At 57.0% G+C, this 19,833-nt stretch overlaps 1 protein-coding gene across 10 annotated transcripts in view; it reads left to right on the top strand.

Annotated features, from left to right (window-relative positions):
- The window catches only part of ST3GAL3 (ST3 beta-galactoside alpha-2,3-sialyltransferase 3), a 402,838-nt gene extending 386,873 nt beyond the window's left edge, over positions 1-15,965 (top strand). For all 10 annotated transcript variants that reach the window (XM_074961912.1, XM_074961917.1, XM_074961911.1 and 7 more), the window contains one exon: positions 6,850-15,965. In XM_074961912.1, the coding sequence (XP_074818013.1) occupies positions 6,850-6,939 (90 nt within the window). In that variant the 3' untranslated portion in view covers positions 6,940-15,965. The remainder of the gene's footprint in view (positions 1-6,849) is intronic.
- Positions 15,966-19,833: the final 3,868 nt, after the last annotated feature.

Genomic DNA, 19,833 nt, shown 5'->3' with positions numbered 1-19,833 from the left:
TATTAAGTGATTATGGGTGATAGGCAAAAAGTCAGAGTTAGTTACCAAAATAAAATAAAATATAAGCACTCAGTCTAAACTCTCAACCCTATTAAACTGGGCAATATCTAGATTAAGGAGCTTTTCTCACCCCACTGGATATTGCAGTTCATAGTACACAAATTTTATCCTTGAAATCTGGGCCAGTCTTCTCTGTTGGAGTCTCAAGTCTTCAGTGTCCTTGTTGCTTGCAGCATAGGTGGGGGCAGGAGAAAGGCCAAGCCTGGGCCCCCTGTGTTCAGTTTTATACCCTCAGTCCCATGTGCTTGGAGAACACACGTCCAGGCATGTCTGATGGGCATTGCTGAGTTTCCAGGCAAGGCTGAGCAATTCCCCTGGTGTGGCCTCATGCAGGTGAGTCATTGCATTATAGCTCCCTTGCTGGACAATGGCTGTTGATGGTTGTTTAACTCCCGCCCAGGCGTTGGTGACTTTCCTTGCTGTTGCCTCTGGGGAGCTAATATCTGGCTGATTCCCCAACTTACAGCATGTTTTAGTGACTACCGTTCAACACACGTCTCATAACTTCATCTGCATCAATGATCCACATCTATGGACAGAGACGTGACTTCCAGCAGATCGTGACCTTCCCCCTAATGCCGCACAAGGCCTGCTTTCTATGGGAGACCACGATGCTGTAAGAGAGGCAACGCCAGGGAGGTTATTGCACATACGTTGTGACTGCTGTTCTGAGCTCTGCATTAGAGCCCGTGTGACCCAGTGGACAGAGCACTGGCCTGGGCCTTAGGAACCAGCTTCTGCTCCTGGCTCTGCTGTGGGCCAGCTGGGTGAGCAGGTCACTTCCCTCCTCTGTCCCTCACTGTCCCCAGCTGTAAAAATATCTGCTGCTTGTGTGAAGCACTGTAAGTCAGAACCGTGTGTAAGAGAGCTAGGAATAGCTGGCAGGAGACTGATCGCAGCTTGCCCCAGTCCACACTGACTGCAGAGTCGACGTCGGCACAGTGTCAGCTAGCTCAGTTCCTCACAGCCGGAGCAGCTTTTAGTGACCCATTTACTGCCGCATGCCGTCTTGCCGCTGTTGTAGGGCCTCATGTGCTGTGATGCCGAGGCCCTACAGGCCTTCCCGGAAGACTCTGATCTCTCTACCTCAACTAGGGTCTCGGGGGGCTTTGATTCTTAAGGGCATCTTGCATTTCAGTTTTTCCTCTTCAAACAGTAGGATACGGCTGTAGTGGGGAAGGGGGAGTGGGTGTCTGCCCTGGTGCTGGGGGGGCCTGCTGCTGGGGAGGGGAGGGGGTGTCTGCCCCTGGTGCTGGGGAGGGGGCTGTGAGTGCCTGCCTCTGGGGAGGAGCGGGGCGGGGGGGAGTGTCTGTTCCTGGTGCCGGGCAGTGGGCTGTGGGTGCCTGCCGATGGGTGGGTGGGGGGTATTTTGCGAGGATTATTGCATAAAGTCAGGAAGCTCCGAAGAAGCTCCGCACGAGCCGTACCTGTGCTGGGGGAGAGGGGCAGGTGGGGTGCATCATAACAGCTGCACCCCAATGGGCAGCGCATCCTACCCAGTGAAGACAAGCAAGGAGCCCCCGTAGCTGCACACGGTAGCACTTAGCTCAATGGCAGACGTGTTGTAAAGGGCTCGCTGTGAGGCCACGGCTCGGATTTCCCTGCCCCAGAGACAGTACAGTCACACCCAGCCCGTGACGGGAATTCCTCTGCCACACGCCACTTCCTTTGCGTCGGTGCTCGTCAGGCCTGGGCCCTGCTGCTGAGCCCGCCCCCAGGGCCAGTCGGTGCGGTTGTGACAGCGGCTTTGGGAAAGGGAATGAAGGACGTGTCAACCCACAGCTGGACAGGGTGGAACTGAACCGCGGGTCGTGGTGCGCAGGTGGCACAAGAGCTGCAGCTGCCAAGTGCAAGAATCCCCACACGTGCCTCAGGAGTGGGCCCACGTGGGCAGAGCACGCGGCGCGGTGACGGGCAGAGAGAGCACCGTGCAGTGACGGGCAGAGAGAGCGCGCGCGGGGCGGTGACGGGCAGAGAGAGCACCGTGCGGTGACGGGCAGAGAGAGCGCGCGCGGGGCGGTGACGGGCGGAGAGAGCGCGCGTGGTGCGGTGACGGGCAGAGAGAGCACCGTGCGGTGATGGGCGGAGAGAGCGCGCGTGGTGCGGTGACGGGCAGAGAGAGCGCGCGCGGGGCGGTGACGGGCGGAGAGAGCGCGCGTGGTGCGGTGACAGGCAGAGAGAGCGCGCGTGGTGCGGTGACGGGCGGAGAGAGCGCGGTGCGGTGACGGGCGGAGAGAGCGCGCGTGGTGCGGTGACGGGCGGAGAGAGCGCGCGTGGTGCGGTGACGGGCAGAGAGAGCGCGCGCGGGGCGGTGACAGGCGGAGAGAGCGCGGTGCGGTGATGGGCGGAGAGAGCCCGCGTGGTGGGGTTGACGGGCAGAGAGAGCGCGCGCGGGGCGGTGACGGGCGGAGAGAGCGCGGCGCGGTGACGGGCAGAGAGAGCGCGGCGCGGTGACGGGCAGAGAGAGCGCGGGGCGGTGACGGGCAGAGAGAGCACCGTGCGGTGACGGGTGGAGAGAGCGCGCGCGGGGCGGTGACGGGCGGAGAGAGCGCACGTGGTGCGGTGACGGGCAGAGAGAGCACCGTGCGGTGACGGGCAGAGAGAGCGCGCGCGGGGCGGTGACAGGCGGAGAGAGCGCGGTGCGGTGATGGGCGGAGAGAGCCCGCGTGGTAGGGTTGACGGGCAGAGAGAGCGCGCGCGGGGCGGTGACGGGCGGAGAGAGTGCGGTGCGGTGACGGGCAGAGAGAGCGCGGCGCGGTGACGGGCAGAGAGAGCGCGCGGGGCGGTGACGGGCAGAGAGAGCACCGTGCGGTGACGGGCGGAGAGAGCGCGCGTGGTGCGGTGACGGGCAGAGAGAGCGCGCGCGGGGCGGTGACGGGCGGAGAGAGCGCGCGTGGTGCGGTGACGGGCAGAGAGAGCGCGCGCGGGGCGGTGACAGGCGGAGAGAGCGCGGTGCGGTGATGGGTGGAGAGAGCCCGCGTGGTGGGGTTGACGGGCAGAGAGAGCGCGCGCGGGGCGGTGACGGGCGGAGAGAGTGCGGTGCGGTGACGGGCAGAGAGAGCGCGGCGCGGTGACGGGCAGAGAGAGCGCGCGGGGCGGTGACGGGCAGAGAGAGCGCGGTGCGGTGACGGGCAGAGAGAGCACCGTGCGGTGACGGGTGGAGAGAGCGCGCGCGGGGCGGTGACGGGCGGAGAGAGTGCACGTGGTGCGGTGACGGGCAGAGAGAGCACCGTGCGGTGACGGGCAGAGAGAGCGCGCGCGGGGCGGTGACGGGCGGAGAGAGCGCACGTGGTGCGGTGACGGGCAGAGAGAGCACGCGGTGCGGTGACGGGCAGAGAGAGCGTGGTGCGGTGACGGGCAGAGAGAGCGCGCGGTGCGGTGACAGGCAGAGAGAGCGCGGCGCGGTGACGGGCAGAGAGAGCGCGCGGGGCGGCGACGGGCAGAGAGAGCGCGGCGCGGTGACGGGCAGAGAGAGCGCGGCGCGGTGACGGGCGGAGAGAGCGCGCGGTGCGGTGACAGGCAGAGAGAGCGCGGCGCGGTGACGGGCAGAGAGAGCGCGCGGGGCGGCGACGGGCAGAGAGAGCGCGGTGCGGTGACGGGCAGAGAGAGCGCGGTGCGGTGACGGGCAGAGAGAGCGCGGCGCGGTGACGGGCGGAGAGAGCGCGCGGTGCGGTGACAGGCAGAGAGAGCGCGGCGCGGTGACGGGCAGAGAGAGCGCGGCGCGGTGACGGGCAGAGAGAGCGCGCGGGGCGGCGACGGGCAGAGAGAGCGCGGCGCGGTGACGGGCAGAGAGAGCGCGGCGCGGTGACGGGCAGAGAGAGCACGCGGCGCGGTGACGGACAGGGCCTGGTGCATGCTGGGGGACACCTCTGCTGTTGGAACCTAGGCCTCAGCAGGCCCCAAGGAGTGCCTTGCAGCGAGATGCTCTGGTCCATAGTGGTGTGACTGGCGTGGCATAAGGTGCCAGTGAGAGGCGCTGGTCCCTCTGCTCCCCCAGGGTGCCCTTGTCTGCACAGCTGCTCTCTGACCATAGAACCTTTGGGGTCAGAAAACCCTGTCTGTGCTGCCCCAGAGACAGCCCTATTGATTAGCCTCCCGGGTTCGTGCCCCAGACTTGGCCCGTCCTCTCCCCAGGTGCACCGGCCGGCAGGATGCTGCTCCGGTTGCTGGGCGGATGGGGGGTGAGTGTGAGTCCAGGGGGGTGGGGGGGCACTGCTCCTGCCCAGGCTCTAGGGAGCGTTGAGACTGTGCAGTGGAAGGAGTTTGGTTCCCAAAACCCCCAGGAGCCAGGAAGGGAGACGGGGCCGGGGGGTGTCCCTGGGCCCTGCTCCCGTTCCTCACCCTCCGCCAGCTGTGGCTCAGGGAAGGAGCAGAGAGCGGCTCTTTGCCTGGCCAATAATACCCACGTCAGAAGTGTTCAGCGTGATCAACCTGCTGAGCTCCCTGCATGCCGGGGCACGGCTCCACTTCATCTTCCCACCTCCAAGGCAGCAGCAGGCAGGATGGAAACCAGGCGAAGATTACAGGCTGCGGGCCCTGGGCTCAGGAGGCCAAGAAAGCAGGAAGGCAGCACAGAAGGACTGTAGCGTGCAGGACCCTACGATGCAGGAGGGGACGTGAACCCTGGGTGTCGTGGGAAGCGTAAGCTAGAAGCTAGAGCACTGGATTGGGAGTCAGGAGACCTGTCCTCTCCCCCAGGCCTGCCTTGTCTTCATGGCGTGGGGTGCAGAGGCCGACAGTGAAACTGCAGGGGTAGGAAGGGAGGGAAGCACTGGGCTGTGGGAGGGAAATGGAGCTGGGGGCTCCAGCCCAATGGGCAGGTCACTCTGTAATTGTCCACTGTGAAGTTCTCTGCACCTTGTGGTGTGTGTGGGTTACGGCTTTGCCCCGGCCTGGCTGCTCTTCGAGTGCTGGGCAGGTTTGCGGGAGCAGAAGGAGCTATTGTTTGGAGAAGGATTTGGGAGGGATTGATGGGGGGGGAAGGGGGCCCGTGTAGGGAGGAGCGTGTTCCCTTAACTTCTCTGTGGTGCTGTTAACCCCAGGAGAGTCTCCAGGGCAGCCAGATTCTCTCTGGAGGGAGTCCCAGGAGACAGGACACAAGCAGTCCCAACACCACAAGCCATGAGCTTTCTGGGGGAATGAACAACCCCACGATCGTCTCTGTTCTCAGAGAAGCTGTTTCAGTTTACAAGGCATGTTCCTTAGAACGTATTGTTCGTTTGATCGGTCACTGTCCTGCAGGCAGTCTGGGCCATTCCTAATTGTTACCCCCCAAAAATCCAAATCAGCCGTGAGAACTGGAGCACACCGCACCTCAGAGCAGTGGCACCCAAGACAGGCCACCCTGCATGAGCTCAGCACTGGTGAGAGCCACCGCCTGACAGCCTCAGTCCAAAACAGAGAGGGCCTGGAGGATGGGGTGGGAGGTGTTGCTTTCACCCGGGGCTCTCCCCGGGGCAGCAGCCACCATTGCCCTGAGGCTGGGTCTCCACGCTTCCTTCCTCTGCATGTGTGAGAACACTTGCCCTCCTGTCTGTAAATCGCTTGTGAGAGCACCAAACCCAGGGTGCCTGCCCCCGTCCCTTCCTGAGGGGCCCCTCAGCTGGCCTCTGGGCTGGATCCTTTCCTCGCAAGAGGGAGAAGAGGCTCAGCTCTTGTCCTGTGCACGTGCTAGCCCCAGAGGGATGCAGGATGCATGGCTGGCCCTTCCGACCTGGCAAAGTATGTAAGGAGCAGGCTCTTCTGGCTGAGGGGCATGTGTGGACGCAGGGGATGTGGCTAGGAATCCTGATGTTATTCCAGGCTCACCCTGTCCCTGACTCAGGCCAGAAACAGCTCTTCTCTGCAGGCATTGCCCCGTTCCCCATGGCCACAGGACGTCTGCACAGCCCCTGACGAGGGCGGGCCTACCCCTGCAGCAGAGTGGCTGTTTGAGGAAGCTTGGATCAGGTTTCATCCACTCTGCACTGGCAGCCTATAAAGTGAGGGATTAGCTTTAAATTAGCCTGTTGATTTGCAAAGCTCTTGTCAGAGACGGGGGACTTGGCTGTCTGCAAGGCCTTCCATGGGGCCTGCTCCTGGTAGGTGTCTGTGTTCTGAAGGACCTCCCTTCTGCCAGAACCCCCTGTCCCCACTTCAGTGCCCACCTCCAACTCCATTTGGCCTGTGTGCAACACCCTGCCCCCGGCTCATTGCTGCTCTGGGGCTGGTTCAGTGATACGCGCCCGGGGCCTGGCAGCCATGATCATTATTCTTTCCCCGGGACGGGTGCTCAGGATCCTCACACGCCCGGGCCTTGCTGTCAGAGAGAAACGCTCTGGTCTAGAGCAGGGGAAATGCCCCGAGAAGAGGCACAGCCAGGCGTTAAACATTGGGCCTGTCCCTGGGGATGGAGCACCTCCAGCTGAAGAGCTGGGGTAAGGGCTGTGAATTCTCGAGAGCCGCGCTGCCTGCATGGCGGTGGTGTAGGTCCCTGGCTTGAAGATGGCTGCTTAGGGCCTGGGGCTGAGCCGCCCGGTCTCATTCCCAGGCTGGCTATCGGGAATGCGCTCGCGGCATGGCGGAGTGTCCGGGCGGCAGGACGTGTGTCGGTGAGGAAGGTTGAAAGGCCAGGTTGTTAGCTGGCATTGGACGGGGCTGTCGTGAAAAGATTGTGGGGGCAGAGCTCAGGGCAGCTGCTGGCGGGAGGTGGCTCCCTGCAGAGTGAACGTGGGACTTTGTATTGTGTATTGGGGCACACAAACCCGCACTGGGCAGGAGAGTGACTCGCTTCTTGTCTCTTCCTTTCAGTCCTGGACGCACAACATCCAGCGAGAGAAGGAGTTCCTGCGGAAGCTGGTGAAAGCCCGAGTCATCACCGACCTCACCAGTGGAATCTGAGTTGTCCCAGAGCCCGCGTCAGAGGGAGGCAAGAGACGCACACCACAGCGAAGGGAGCAGGCAGCGGGAGAGCCACACAGGAATCCCAGCTCAAAGGAAACACAAGAAATGCACAGGTGCTCTGGGAGAGACTTCCCGGATCTCCAGTCTGCACCAGTGCTGCACCTGCTGCATCCCTCCTGGGGCTGGGTGTGGGGCTGAGGGCGGTTTCTTGACCTCAGCTCTGCAGATAGAACTTTTGTGTCTAGAATGAGCTGGAAAAGACTGAGGAGAGAAAGGAAGACAGGTCAGTAACACAAAGCAGAGAGTGCCAAACGGGAGGGCAGCACCACCTGAATGTACAAAGTAATATTTTTTAAAAGACACTTTGTGGAATCATGCTAATAATATCACGGTACAAAGCGAAGACTGGCTTGTGCCCACCTCCAGCAGAAGCCTGGCCTCCCCACACGCAGTCTGCAGCTCCTGGGCCTGGGAAAACAACTCCATCCGTGACTTGACTCTTGTCGGTGCTGCTATCATTGAAAGGGACAATGGCCTTCCGCTGTTCTCCACCCAGGGCTGCTCGTGGGAGCTGAGCATGGGTTTGTTTTTCTGCACTTTCCTTGCTTCCTGCATAGAAGCTGCAGCTGCCATTTATCCAGCTGCATTTTCCACAGCTGTTTGCTCCACCCTGGCTCTGCCTTGAGCCAGGAGCCAACTGCCTCCTCGGCCTTGTGTCCTGGAGGAGTGGCAGACAGGACCCTGCCTTGAGCTGAGGGGCATCCGGCCCTCGGTCTGAGCCAGCCAACGGCGCGCTGTGGGCAGGTGGATCTGTGTTCAGTGGTACCAGGGTTTCTCAACAGTGTCATACTTTATTTTTATGTGGGGAGAGGGATAATTTATTTTCTGAGTGAGGTCAGAGGCCATGTTGCGATCCAAAGCTTCACAGTGTTCAGCAGCAGACAGCTACAGCCGTGTTAATTTTATGTTCCACCCTGGTCTTGTTCCCTGCTAATAACTCACTGACGATGGAACCCCCTGGCGAGGGGCAGGGGAGTGACCTGACTGGAAACCTGCACTTCTTGTCCCCTTCCCGGGCATTTCGCTTTCTTTATTTCCTGGCTGCTCCTATGTGGCTGCTGTTGTCAGCTGGGTACCAGTGTGTCCGTTACTTTGCCATCGTGGCTTTGGCATGCAGTATTTGCACATCTGGGTTCTGTTCCTTCTGCAGAGAAGTTGGCAATGGACTGAGCAAAGCGACCAGGCTGGGCAGGGAAAGAGCTGGCCTGCGTTACTCAGTGTCTGCGGAAGAGGGGGGCACCTGGGAGGGGATGGATGCCGAGCGATGGAACTAACCTTTCCCTCCTGTACTGTAATGTGAATACAGCAGGCTGGGCTGTGGGCAGTATGTGCTCTGGGTCTGAGCCCCAGTGCAGAAATGGACTGGCTACTGGTCTGGGATAACCTGGCCCCACTCTTCTCCTCCTGCTGCTGGCCGCACTTCTTGTGCTGCTTGATTTGGGTGCTGGGGAGGAGGCCGTGCAGGGGTCCCAAAGCCGAGGCAGAGACGGTGCATGGGTCACTGCACTTTGCCTGGGGTGTCCCTGTAATTCGTTTCCAGAGGGGTCAGGGTCTTGCTCTGGATTGCAGAGCGAGAACTTGGTCCCAGGATGTGTAACTAACCCCAGGGCAAGGGGCACTTGGAGCAGAGCCTCACAAAGCCTACAGCTTGACTCCGGCTCCTCCAGCCTTTCCTGGGGCAGGGCTCGTAAACGTGGCGAGGGAGAGAGACCCAGGCAGGTTTACCAGCGCAAGACACACTGCCTGGGTTGGAACAGAGAACCAGAAATGGGCGAGTTGAGCTCCAGAAAGGCTTGCGTTAGAGCTGTGTGAGTGGGCTGGTGCAGTAGGCAATGTCGCCTGCGGGGGTCGAGGGACGGCCTGACACAGGCCTGGTGAGACATGGCTTTGGGTGCAGGCATGGGCTGCCCTCAGCAGCGCTGCACTTCTGTGCTCCCGAGCGTGAGCTGCCTGCTCAGATCGCTGCAGGGGGAACGAGCTATCTCCTTGCAGCTCCCACTCTTGGACATCACCTTGGCTTTGTGTCTGGGGCCGCTCTGGGGCGTGTCTTCTCTGAACAGCTTGCCGAGACCTGGCCCTGTTCCAGTCCCTCGGAGACAAGGCAGCTGGGGGCCCTTTCCTGCTCCTCTCTGGAGGGTGGATCTGTCTGTCTACACCTCCCTGCTTTCTCTTTTGCCTCTGGCTCTCTGTCCCTGCTGTGTCAGTCCATCCCTCCCCGTGCTGCTCAGAGGAGTTTGCAGGACACTGGGCTTGTGCTGTGGTGGGAGCTTGTTTGAATATTCTCCTGAGTTGTTTTTCCTGTTCCATTCAGCCCAGGGATTGTGTTTCAGAAAACGCCACACGCAGAAATTCACACTACATTTCCCAACCTTCCAAAGCAACCCTTGTGCGTGGGGCAGAGTTCCCAGCCCAGCCCTCCTGCTTCCTTGGCCTGCCCTGCTCAGAGGGGCTCAGGGCACCTCCAGGCTGCATCCTCCCTCCTGCATCTGCTACAGCAGGGTGGGAAGCACTCGCCCTGAGAGCTTGGGAGCTTTGTCCAAGTGCTCTCCAGGCTGGACCGTACTCACTTCCCTCCCTCTTGTCGCGTCAGCTCCGCGGCTTTGACCGTGTTGTTACCTTTGCAGCAGGGCAGGACCCAGCCAGCCGGGGAGTGCAGGTGCCAAGAGCTGGCTCCGGGCCCGCAACGGCACTGTAGCCCAGCCAGCCGCAGGAGATGCTTTCTTCACACCTGTGCCGGGGGGGTGTCGATGGTCAGAGGAGAGGGGCTGCTTGCCCCACCTACCTGATAACATCAGTATTACACAACAGGCATGTGTGCTGGACCCCTTCCCTCCTTCAGCAACTGTTTGACTTCCTGTGTTCCCCCAGCCGTAGCACAGCCCCAGACCAATTCCTGCTGGAACCAGCGCAGTTCTTCGCAAAACTTCTCCTCTAGGTGTGCAAGGGATGTGAGGAAGGGAAGTGACTTCCTTCGGCTAACCCTGTTCTTCAGCTGGGTCACCTGCATAGCGCCCTGCTATTGATCCTTCTTAGAGCAGTGAGCAGTCCTCTGAGACCTCTCCTGCCCTGGACTGAGTGTAAATACGCTGCCCCCGGGAATGGCCCCATAGCCTTTCAGTGCCAGAGCAAACCAGCCGCAGCCCCGTGATCTCTCCCCAGTGTGTGCGAGGAAGGGGCCCTGGGGGAAGTTGCCCCGCAGCGTGGTTCTAGGTGGATTTTGTGGGCGATGATTGTGCATGCCCTTCCTGCCACCTCTAGATCCCTTGGTCCTTGACAGGTGCAGACACTGGCAGACTGTAGCCCTGCCAGCTTGCCCTGCTCCTGCCCAGTCACCGCGGTTATGGTGCTGATGATTTAGATCAGCGTAGTGCTGAGGAGCCCCAGTCCCGGACCAGGGCCTCGGTACGGTAGATGCTGGACAAAACAAATAGAAGGACAATCTCTGCCCCGATCTAGGTGTAAGCCACGAGACAACAGATGGATCCAGACAGACGAGGGAGCACGAGGAAACAGTGAGACATGGGTCAGCACACCAGCGGCCTCACCAGAACCATTGTCAAGCTGTTTGTAGATGTCATGGCAAGGAGAGTTTTAAGGGGGACTTGGCCCATGCTCGTCGCCAGAGGAGTGAGTGTTATGCCAGGGCTATCACCATACAAGCCAGTGCCCTCTGTCCCTCTGGCAGTCAGAACTGAAGGGTTTCTTCTCCTTTTCTCTACCCACTCCTGTGCTGCCAGCTTGCTGGTTCCCATGTATCTGAGTCCAAGGTCCCTTTTCTCTGTTCACCGCCGCAGCTGGAGCTGGCTGGACGCAGTGCTTGTGCAGTGCTGTGCTCCGGAGAGCCAGCGGCATGGAGCTGGGTGCTGCATGAAGCGTTTCAGGTTAGACTGGCTCTGTGATAACCTATTGCCTGGGCGACCTCTCCTGGCCCAGCTCAGCCAGGACTAGCTGCAGGGGAGGCGCACCCCCATCTGGGGCTTTGGAAATGGAACTTGTTCGGGTTTTGTCATGTTTAGGTGCCATTACAAAGCCTCACCGGAGCTTTTATCCCTCTGAATCAGCCCACAGAGCAAACTCCCTCCTTTGGCTTCACAGGAGCATCTCATCCCTGACTGTGAGCTCAGTCCCTGGGACCTAAGGAACCACAGATACTGAAGTGCCAGAGTGGAGTTACTGACTCCTCGCCCACTCCGTCTGCCACGCTGCAGCTCTCTGTAGGGCCTCTTGCAGGAGCCCCACTGAGGAGATACAGAGATCCTGGTGCCAGAGTGACTTTGGGTAGGCCACGCTGCTGGCATCACCCACACACCTCCAGGGTGTGGGGTTCTGCTGTAGCTCACGAAAGCTTATGCTCAAATAAATTGGTTAGTCTCTAAGGTGCCACAAGTCCTCCTTTTCTTTTTGCGGATACAGACTAACACGGCTGTTACTCTGAAACCTGTCCCATCTCGTGGCACCGAGACCACAGAGAGAGGGAGAGAAATGAGCCTGCCCTACAGCCTTAGCTAACAGCCAGTTGGCCTTTAGCGCATGCGGCAGAGGCTCCTGCACTGAGGTCCCAGGTTCGATCCCGCCCGCTGATGACCGGGGTCTGTTGGTGTTACACTGGGCCAGAGGAAACATCTGTAGCACTCCTGCATGCGGTGGAATGAAAGGCAGACGGCAGCTCGGTCTGCAGGGTTCCTGTCCCTCTCGCCATCTCCAGCATGTGGTAGCCCCAGAGGGCTGTCGGGCAGGAGACCCCAGGGTGTCTGTGCTAACCAGAAGGCAGTTAGTGCTTGGCAAGGCAGTGCCTGGCTGGTGAAGGGAGCGGGCCTAGCCAGCACACCCCCAAGAAGCTGCTGGAGTTGGTTCTAACCCACGAGGCATCGCCTGCTGTTTGGGTTTGGTTCATGAAGCATAAGCCTGGCTGGTCTGACCCTTTTTCCACACGCACCTGCAACCGTTGCACACTCCCTGGCACGTTGGAGCTGGCAGGGCTGGAGTCGCTGAGCCTGTGGGTCCCAGCAGGACCCATAGGGCAAAGGGTGGTCTCACCTTTCCATTGGAGAAGAGAGAATCCTGGGCAGTTCTCGGCCGCCTAAATATGGTGCTGGGAGGCCTGACGTCACTGACAGGAGTCGAGATCACAGAGGCAATCAGCTGGCAAGGAATTTCTCTAGAGGCGCTGAGACTCCTGCAGGCCATAGCATGCTGTCCCAGAGAGCCGGAGTGTCTGGGAGCTAGGATGTGAGGAGACGCGAGTGACTCTACAATTCCACCCACACCTGGAGCCTGCAGAGAATGGTCCAGAGCTGCCATTGCAGGGATCCATCGGAGCTGTATAGCCATATCCCACAAACACACTGCGTGCACCACAGACAGCCAGACTAAAGCATCTCAGTAATGGCTTGTTGGGCGTTTGCCACTGACCATCTGGGTTCAGCACAGCAACAGGGTGAGAATACCCTCCAACCAGAGGCTGCAGGGGGCAGGAATGGAGGAGGTGGGAGCCCATCAACTGCAGAGGTGCCTGAGAAGTGGTGTTGCAGGAGGGGAAAGGGGTGAGAGCTGGATGCTATGGCCGGGAGCAGGCACTGCATGGGCAGTGGTTACACGCTGTCCAGAACAGCTTCTCCTGCTGGCATTCGGCTCCCTGTGCTGGCTGCTCCCGGCTGTTTGGAGCAGGCACAAGGCTCCCTTCGTCTGACAGAAAAAAGGGCTCCCATGATCCTCAGTATTGCCAATAATATGGATCCACCAGTGGAGGGGGACCCCATGGCATAGGGGTTCTACCTGTCTTTTGGGCAGTCATGTTTGGTTGGGGGTCGGAATCTGTCCAGGGCCGCCTTGCCTTGGTGCCACAGAGACTCCTTGGGAGCCTCTGAACCACTGCAAGAGAAGGCCAGATTCCTGATCACCGGTGGGACTGACAGTATAGATGGCTGCTCTTCAGGGCTGGTGGGTGGAATGGGGGAATGACTGTCTCCTCGTGATATATTCCTCCTCCAATTAACAATGTCCTGGGATATAGATGGACCAGACAGGAGTGGTGAATGTGTATAGGGGAGAGCAAAGATTTTGTCTGGGGAAATGTATGTTTCGACTGTCTTGGAGTACGAGGAAGGTGGTGGCTGCTTGGATGAGACGAGAAGGATTTACAGTCTTCCCATACCTCCATGACTGACTTCTCACAGGCAACTCCGATAAGGGTGTCCATGGGTCAATCTGTGTTCTGCTCAGCCTTTTACCTTCCCTAGATGTCTGAGTCAATCACGACAAATCCACATCGACACCCATGAGGTGCATAGACTTTGTAGGGGCGACGTTTGACTTGACTACAGCAGGAGCGTAGCTACCTCTCGAAAGGTTTCAGGCCACGAGCACTGTCATACTGCAGATCACTATCAGAACCAGGACATCAGTCAGAACTTGCCTTTCCCTCCTTGGCCACATGGCTTCCTGCACACACACGACACTGTTCTCCAGGCTACATCTATGATGCCTACAAGCCTCGCTTCTCTCTGTGTACTCACCCAAAAGGTCACCATAAACAACAAGGTCACGATTCCGCCCAAGATATTAGGCTCTCAGTATTGTCTGGTGGACAAAACTGGAGACAGTTCAGGTAGGGATCCCTTTCCTCAAACCAACACCTCAAGCAACCATCTCAACTGACACCTCCCTTTTGGGTTGGGGTGTGCACACGGGCAATCATATGGGACAGGGTATCTGGACCCTCCTGACTGTCTGTGGTGCACGCAGAATGCACATCAACTTACTAGAATTCATGGCAGTCCATTGGGCCTGCAATGCTTTCCTCCCACTCATCCAAACCAAATGTTCAGATACTGTTGTCTTATTGTCCAACATTATTTTATATAAAGCAAGGGGGAACGCAATCTCTCTCTCTGTGCATAGAGGCAGTCACCCTCTGGAACTGGTGCATCAAACATCACAGAACCCTATCAGCAGCATAGTTATTGGGGGTACAAAATTCCCTAGCGGACTGCCTGAGCAGACACTATTCTGTGAATCACAAATGAGAAGTTCACGATTCAGTTCTTAATGACGTCTTCATTCAGTGGAGAAGGCCGGCCTGGGACCTTTCCACCCCAGAGGTGAACAGGAAGTCCTCAGTACTTCTCCACAACAGCCGTGGGCAAAGACTCACTGGGAGATGTCCTCTCGATGTTGTGGAAGGGTCACCTGGGGTATGCTTTCCCTCCACTTCCTTTGATACCACAGGTTCTACAGAAGAGCCAAGAAGACAGAGCTCTAGTCATCCTCATCACACCCAACTGACCAAAACAGACAGTTCTGGTTCAGAGATTTGTTGGAGCTCTCAGTACAGCTATCCATGAACATCTCCAAATTGCCGGACCTTCTAATGCAACACAAGGGGAAGGTCACACACTCCAACTCAGGGCTGCTGAAACTCAGAGCCTAGTATTTGGATGGGCATCAGGCATTCATGTTTCAAGAGAGTGCAATCCATCCTTAACCAAAGTAAAATGATTTTAAGGGAAGCTGTTACTGCGCTAAATGGAAGCGTTTCTCTGCTTGGGCTTATCAACGCAATTTGTCTCCAAACTCGGTTGGAATCTCCAACATCTTAGAGCATCTACTTACTCTTAACTCTTTGAGTCTTGCATTAAGTTCCCTGCAGAGGCATTTAGCAGCAGTCAGCACTTTCCATCCTCCAGTGGATAACCGTGTGATCTTCACTCACCTTTCACAACTAGGTTTTTGAAGGAGATTCTCAAATACTTTCCACCAGTGGTGAAGTTTGCACCTCAGTGGGACCTCAATTTTGTTCTATTGTCTCTCTCTAAGACTCCCTTTGAGCTGCTGGCCATGTGCTCTGTGACCCATCTGTCTGTCAAGGTGGTCTTTCTGATGGCTATAACGTCAGCCAGAAGAGTCAGTGACCTGGGAGCACTTACAGGGGTCCACCATGTACTCCCTTCAATAAAGAAAAGGTCTCGCTACACCCCCACCCCAGATTCATATCCAAGGTAGTTCCATGAGAGCCCGGTCATCATACTTTTTCCTACACTACATGCCTTGGTAGAGGAGAGATGACCGCGGCCTCTGGACTTCCAGAGGGCTTGGCTTTTTGTCTGCAAAGAACAAAGGATGTTAGAAAGACACCTAAGCTATTTGTTTCCATAGCAAAGTGATCAAGAGGTCAACCTATATCGGTGCGACACATTTGAAATGGATCTTGGGTTATATTGCCTTTTGTTATCTATTAGCTGGCATCCCCCCCAGAAGTGATAAAAGGGCAAGCTACTTCAGCTGCATCCCTGAGAGACGTACTCATCTTAGAGATATGTAGGGCAGTGGCTTGGAGCTTTTTGCATGCCTTCATGAGACACTACACCCTGGAACACTCATGAGCTGTGGATACGGCTGCGGGGACAGCAGTACTGCAGTCAGCTATTACTTCTGCATCCTTGCACCCACCATCCGTTTGACTACTGTGTGTTCATCTTCCACGCATGGAATACAGTAGGGACCACCGCTTGAAGAAGAGGAGGTCACTTACCTGCAACTGGAAGTTCTTCAAGATGTGTGGTCCTTCTCTGTATTCCACTGCCTGCCCTTCGTCCCCTCTCCTGCATAGTCATTGCACTGCCGTGAGAATGGGAAACGGAAGATGCCAGCCTACACTGCCCTTTACGCCATCGGCTGGGAGCAGAGCAGAGCTGCAGCACATGTGCTGGCCAGCGGATGCTGCTTGCAAGAAATTCCAGAGTCAGGCACGTGGTGTGCATGCGTATCCCAGGCATGGAATACAGAGAGGGACCACACATCTTGAAGAACCTCCAGGGTCAGACAAGTAACCTTCATGTATTTGCTGAGCTCTCGTCTGTGCCCAGTCTAGATGTGATGGGTGGGGGGCACCGTTTGCCCTGTCCTATCTCTGCATTTCCCTTCTCATTGTTGCTCACCAGCTTCCTCTGTGTCTTCTTGAGACTCCCATCTCCTGTGAGATGCTGTCAGGGACCTCCACACTTACTGTTGTGATCTTCCCACCTCGATGCAGGTGCTGGGAGGGGAAGGGAAGTGCAAAGACAGGACATGGCACCAAAGAGGGGCGGATTAAGGTCTGTTAATTGGCATTTACCCAACTGAAATGCTGGCCAGGTGCTCAGCAACTTCAGGGAAGCCACCGAGAAAGGGATAGGGCCAGTGCTTCACAACGCCTGTGAACGAGAACAGAACCAGCCAGAACCCAGTATTCACTATGCACAGTCTGCATGAAAGCCAGCGGTACAATCAAAGCACTGCAGAGACCCTTCCTTTGGTCTGAACGAGCAGCAGGCCCATACCCTGACCCCTAGATTGTCCTATGCTGTGGTTTCTCACGCCAAAGGCTTGGTGGCTCTTTGTATTTTACCCAGGTGAAGTATTCGAGCTCGTGGAGTTTTTAAAATAGTTTTCATTTCTATTTTTTGAATTTCCCCTGTAGGCACAGAGGCCTTGCAGGGAGAGCAGAACTTTTGTGGGCTTCTCCATGGCTTGTGTCACGTCAATTCAGTCATATCCCAGAAGCAATAAAACTATCGATCTGGTCTCGGTTGGTCTCTTTATTCTGCTCGTTGGTCTCCCTCCCCTAGAGGAAGTGTTGGGAGGAGGGTCTTGCCTGTATCGCTCCGTAGGCGTTGCCCCTGCGTGTTCATTAACCCATCAAGTCCTGCACGACAAGGTAACAATAGGGCACCTGCTACAAGGGTGCAGCTCACTCCTGACCTGCTCTCCTGGATTCAGTACCTGCATGTCACTGGCATTGCACGGAGAGACCATGGGCGTTAGACTGTCAGTACAGACTGTCCTGCTCCCGGGTGGTGCGTGGGGAAGATGGGCAGGATTTTAACTGCAGCCAGCAGCGAGGGTTTCACCTAGCACTGTGGGACCCAGGCATGCTGGGTACGGGCTGGAAGAGCCAGCAGGAGAGCCATCCCGGGAAGAACATTTCTAATCATCCTCGGCAGCGGTTGGTACCAGGCAGAAGCTGGGCTTGTTTTAGGGGTGGCCTTGCCATGGTTCTAGGCTGCAGGAGAATGAGATGGGTGAGGTCTGTACAGCCAGGCTTTGTGCTGCGGCCAGCAGGGCACATCACTCACACACACACACAGTCCGCGCGTCCTGGGAGGCGCGTGAGCCCTGAGCAGCGCCTCCTGCTCGCGTGTGTTGCTGCTAATGGGGGCTCTGACGCCTGGGTTCTCCAATTCCGCTTGTAACCCAGGATGCACGTCCAGAGGCTGTTAAAATGCTTTGACACCTGGCGCCAGGTCTGACTCCTGGCTAGTGTCTACGGGATGTGGGTGGGAGGATTTGGGGTAGGCTGCCCACGTAGGATTCTCAGCCAAGCCACACGCGCCTGGAGAAAGTCACTTCTTTGAAGTGAATCTGGAGGTACTCACCGCCAGCAGCACAGAATGGAGCCTGGGGACTCCAGGTATTGAACAGCATTGAGCTTCTTTGTGAATGTTACTGGGGAGCGGGGCCCGACGGTGGCCAGGCCTGAGCGTTTGGCCAGGCCCGTACGCTGGGAAACGTCCACCCCACCTCCAGCCACCAACTGCTGCTCCTGGATTCAAACTCCTACCGTCTCTGCAGGCTTCTGTCCCAGCATCACTGTTCCGGGCAGCACGACGAACAGCAACGCCTGGCGGAGGGGCCTGTCCTTCCTCCCGCTTCTGAGAGCTGCCCCAGTGCCCAGCTAGCAGCCTGGTGGGGGATAACCAAACAAAAGCTTTCCGAGCGATGGTCTAACGCAGACAGTCCCCCTGCCAGCCCTGATACATGTGGTGACTTTGTGTTCTTGACTGGCGAGCAGCGTGGCTGGCCTGTAACCACACACACAGTAGCAATGGCTGGGTCGGGAGCCAATTAGCCCAAAGGAATACAAGGCTAATTAGGATTAATGAACATTTGAACAGCACTTTGAAATGCTAACACGCAGCATGAGGCCTCAGGACTAGTGCTGCTGCGAAGAATGTGTTTGTGGCTGCCTGCCGGTGGGCATCATGGAACCCAAAGCAGCTCAGCATCCGTTCTTCTCTATGGAGGACGTGCCAGGCGACCTAGCTTAATAGAAACCTGGAGAGCAACGCCAGTCAAGGTAGGAAGAGCTGTGCTGTTCCTGACTCTCGCTAGGAATCGGGGCCTTTGTCTGACACGAACACGCTCTGGCTGGCTGTCCTGTTTTGTCATGCTGTTGCCACGTTGACAAAGTCGCCTGCATTGGGGGAGCCATGGGAAGGCCAGAAGATTTGTATTCTCATGTTTGTGATGAAGAGGACAACACACAGAGCAAATCAAGTGGTGACGCAGGACACCGACCTGCTTAACCCACATGCCCATGTCAGGGGGAGTGTATGGCTGGAGAAACAGGAGGTGGTGAGTTAACACGGGGCACACTAGAGAGAGAGACAATGGGAAGGGGGCGCAGGGACAAGTCCTCAAGGTCATTGGGCTTCCTCTTCCCAAAGTCTTAGCCTGAATAGCAAAATGCCCCTAAAAAGGCTTTAGCCCCCTGGAAAGGCAAACCCAGGGGCAGGCACAGAGTGTCTCCTCACTGTCTTGCAAAGTCTGCAGATGCTGGTTCTCCAGGGAGCACTGGGCGGAGGAAGCACAGATCCAGACTTTTCAAACACAGGAGCCAATCAGCATCCTGCTGGAAGGAGGGTAACTCTCCGACTCAGAACAGGACTCACTGGAGAGGGAAAGCAAAAAAAAAACCAGTTTAGATCCTTTGAATACATGCTTATGAGCGCAGTGTCCAGTTTAGATCAACCTCCTAATGCAACCCCTAAGAAAGGCAAAAAGGGGGAATCAGAGTAGAAATCCCCCTGACCAGCCCCAAACAGAACCTTACATTCCTCTCGATGCTGCCTTGATTGATATCAGAACAGCTATACTGGGTCAGACCAATGGTTCATCAAGCCCAGTATCCTGTCTGCCGAAAGGAGCCTGTGCCAAGTGCTTCAGAGGGAATGAATAGAATAGACCAGTCATCAAGTGATCCATCTCCTGTCGCGCATTCCCAGCTCCTGGCAAACAGAGGCTAGGGACACTCAGAGCATGGTGTTGCCTCCCTGACCATCTTGACTAATAGCCATTGATGGACCTATCCTCCATTAACTTATCTAGTTCTTTTTTGAACCCTGTTATACTTTTGGCCTTCACAACATCCCCTGGCAACAAGTTCCACAGATTGACTGTACGTTGTTTGAAGAAGTACTTCCTTGTATTTGTTTTAAATCTGCTGCCTGTTAATTTAATTGGGTGACCCGTGGGGCTTGTGTTTATGTGAAGAGGTAAATAACACTTCCTTATTTACTTTCTCCAGGCAGGAAGGGGAGTTCTCACGAAAACCTAAGAGATGGAACAAGGTGGCAGAAACCTTATAATTAAACCAATCTAAATCAGATTTCGTTTCCCTTCCTAAGGTCAGTGCTGCACTGACATCCCTAGCTAAGGACACGACAATACCTACAGAGGGAGACTCAAGTCCTGGGAATCCCACAGATCTGAGGATGGACATTCCACTCGGGACACACTTTGAGACACCTGCACATCTCCGAGACCTTCCACTGAATCCACGTGCTCAGTCTGAGCCGTATGGAGCTGTGTTAGGGGGCTTATTCCTTCACCCACTTACTTTCCTGGTCTTTCTCGCATGAACAGAGAGCAACAATACCCGAAGTCCAAAGGTGCAAACAATTCGATGTTTATTGGGGTGAACTTCCAGCAAGCATGATTCCAGTTTCCTTCCTTAGTGTTCCCCTTCCCAGCTCTGACACCACAGAGCCTTACCTGTGTCCCTGTTCCCATTCC

Source organism: Natator depressus, chromosome 8, assembly GCF_965152275.1.
Source record: "Natator depressus isolate rNatDep1 chromosome 8, rNatDep2.hap1, whole genome shotgun sequence".
In the NCBI taxonomy this organism is placed as follows: domain Eukaryota; kingdom Metazoa; phylum Chordata; order Testudines; family Cheloniidae; genus Natator; species Natator depressus.
This window is presented reverse-complemented; position numbering and strand designations above follow the sequence as displayed.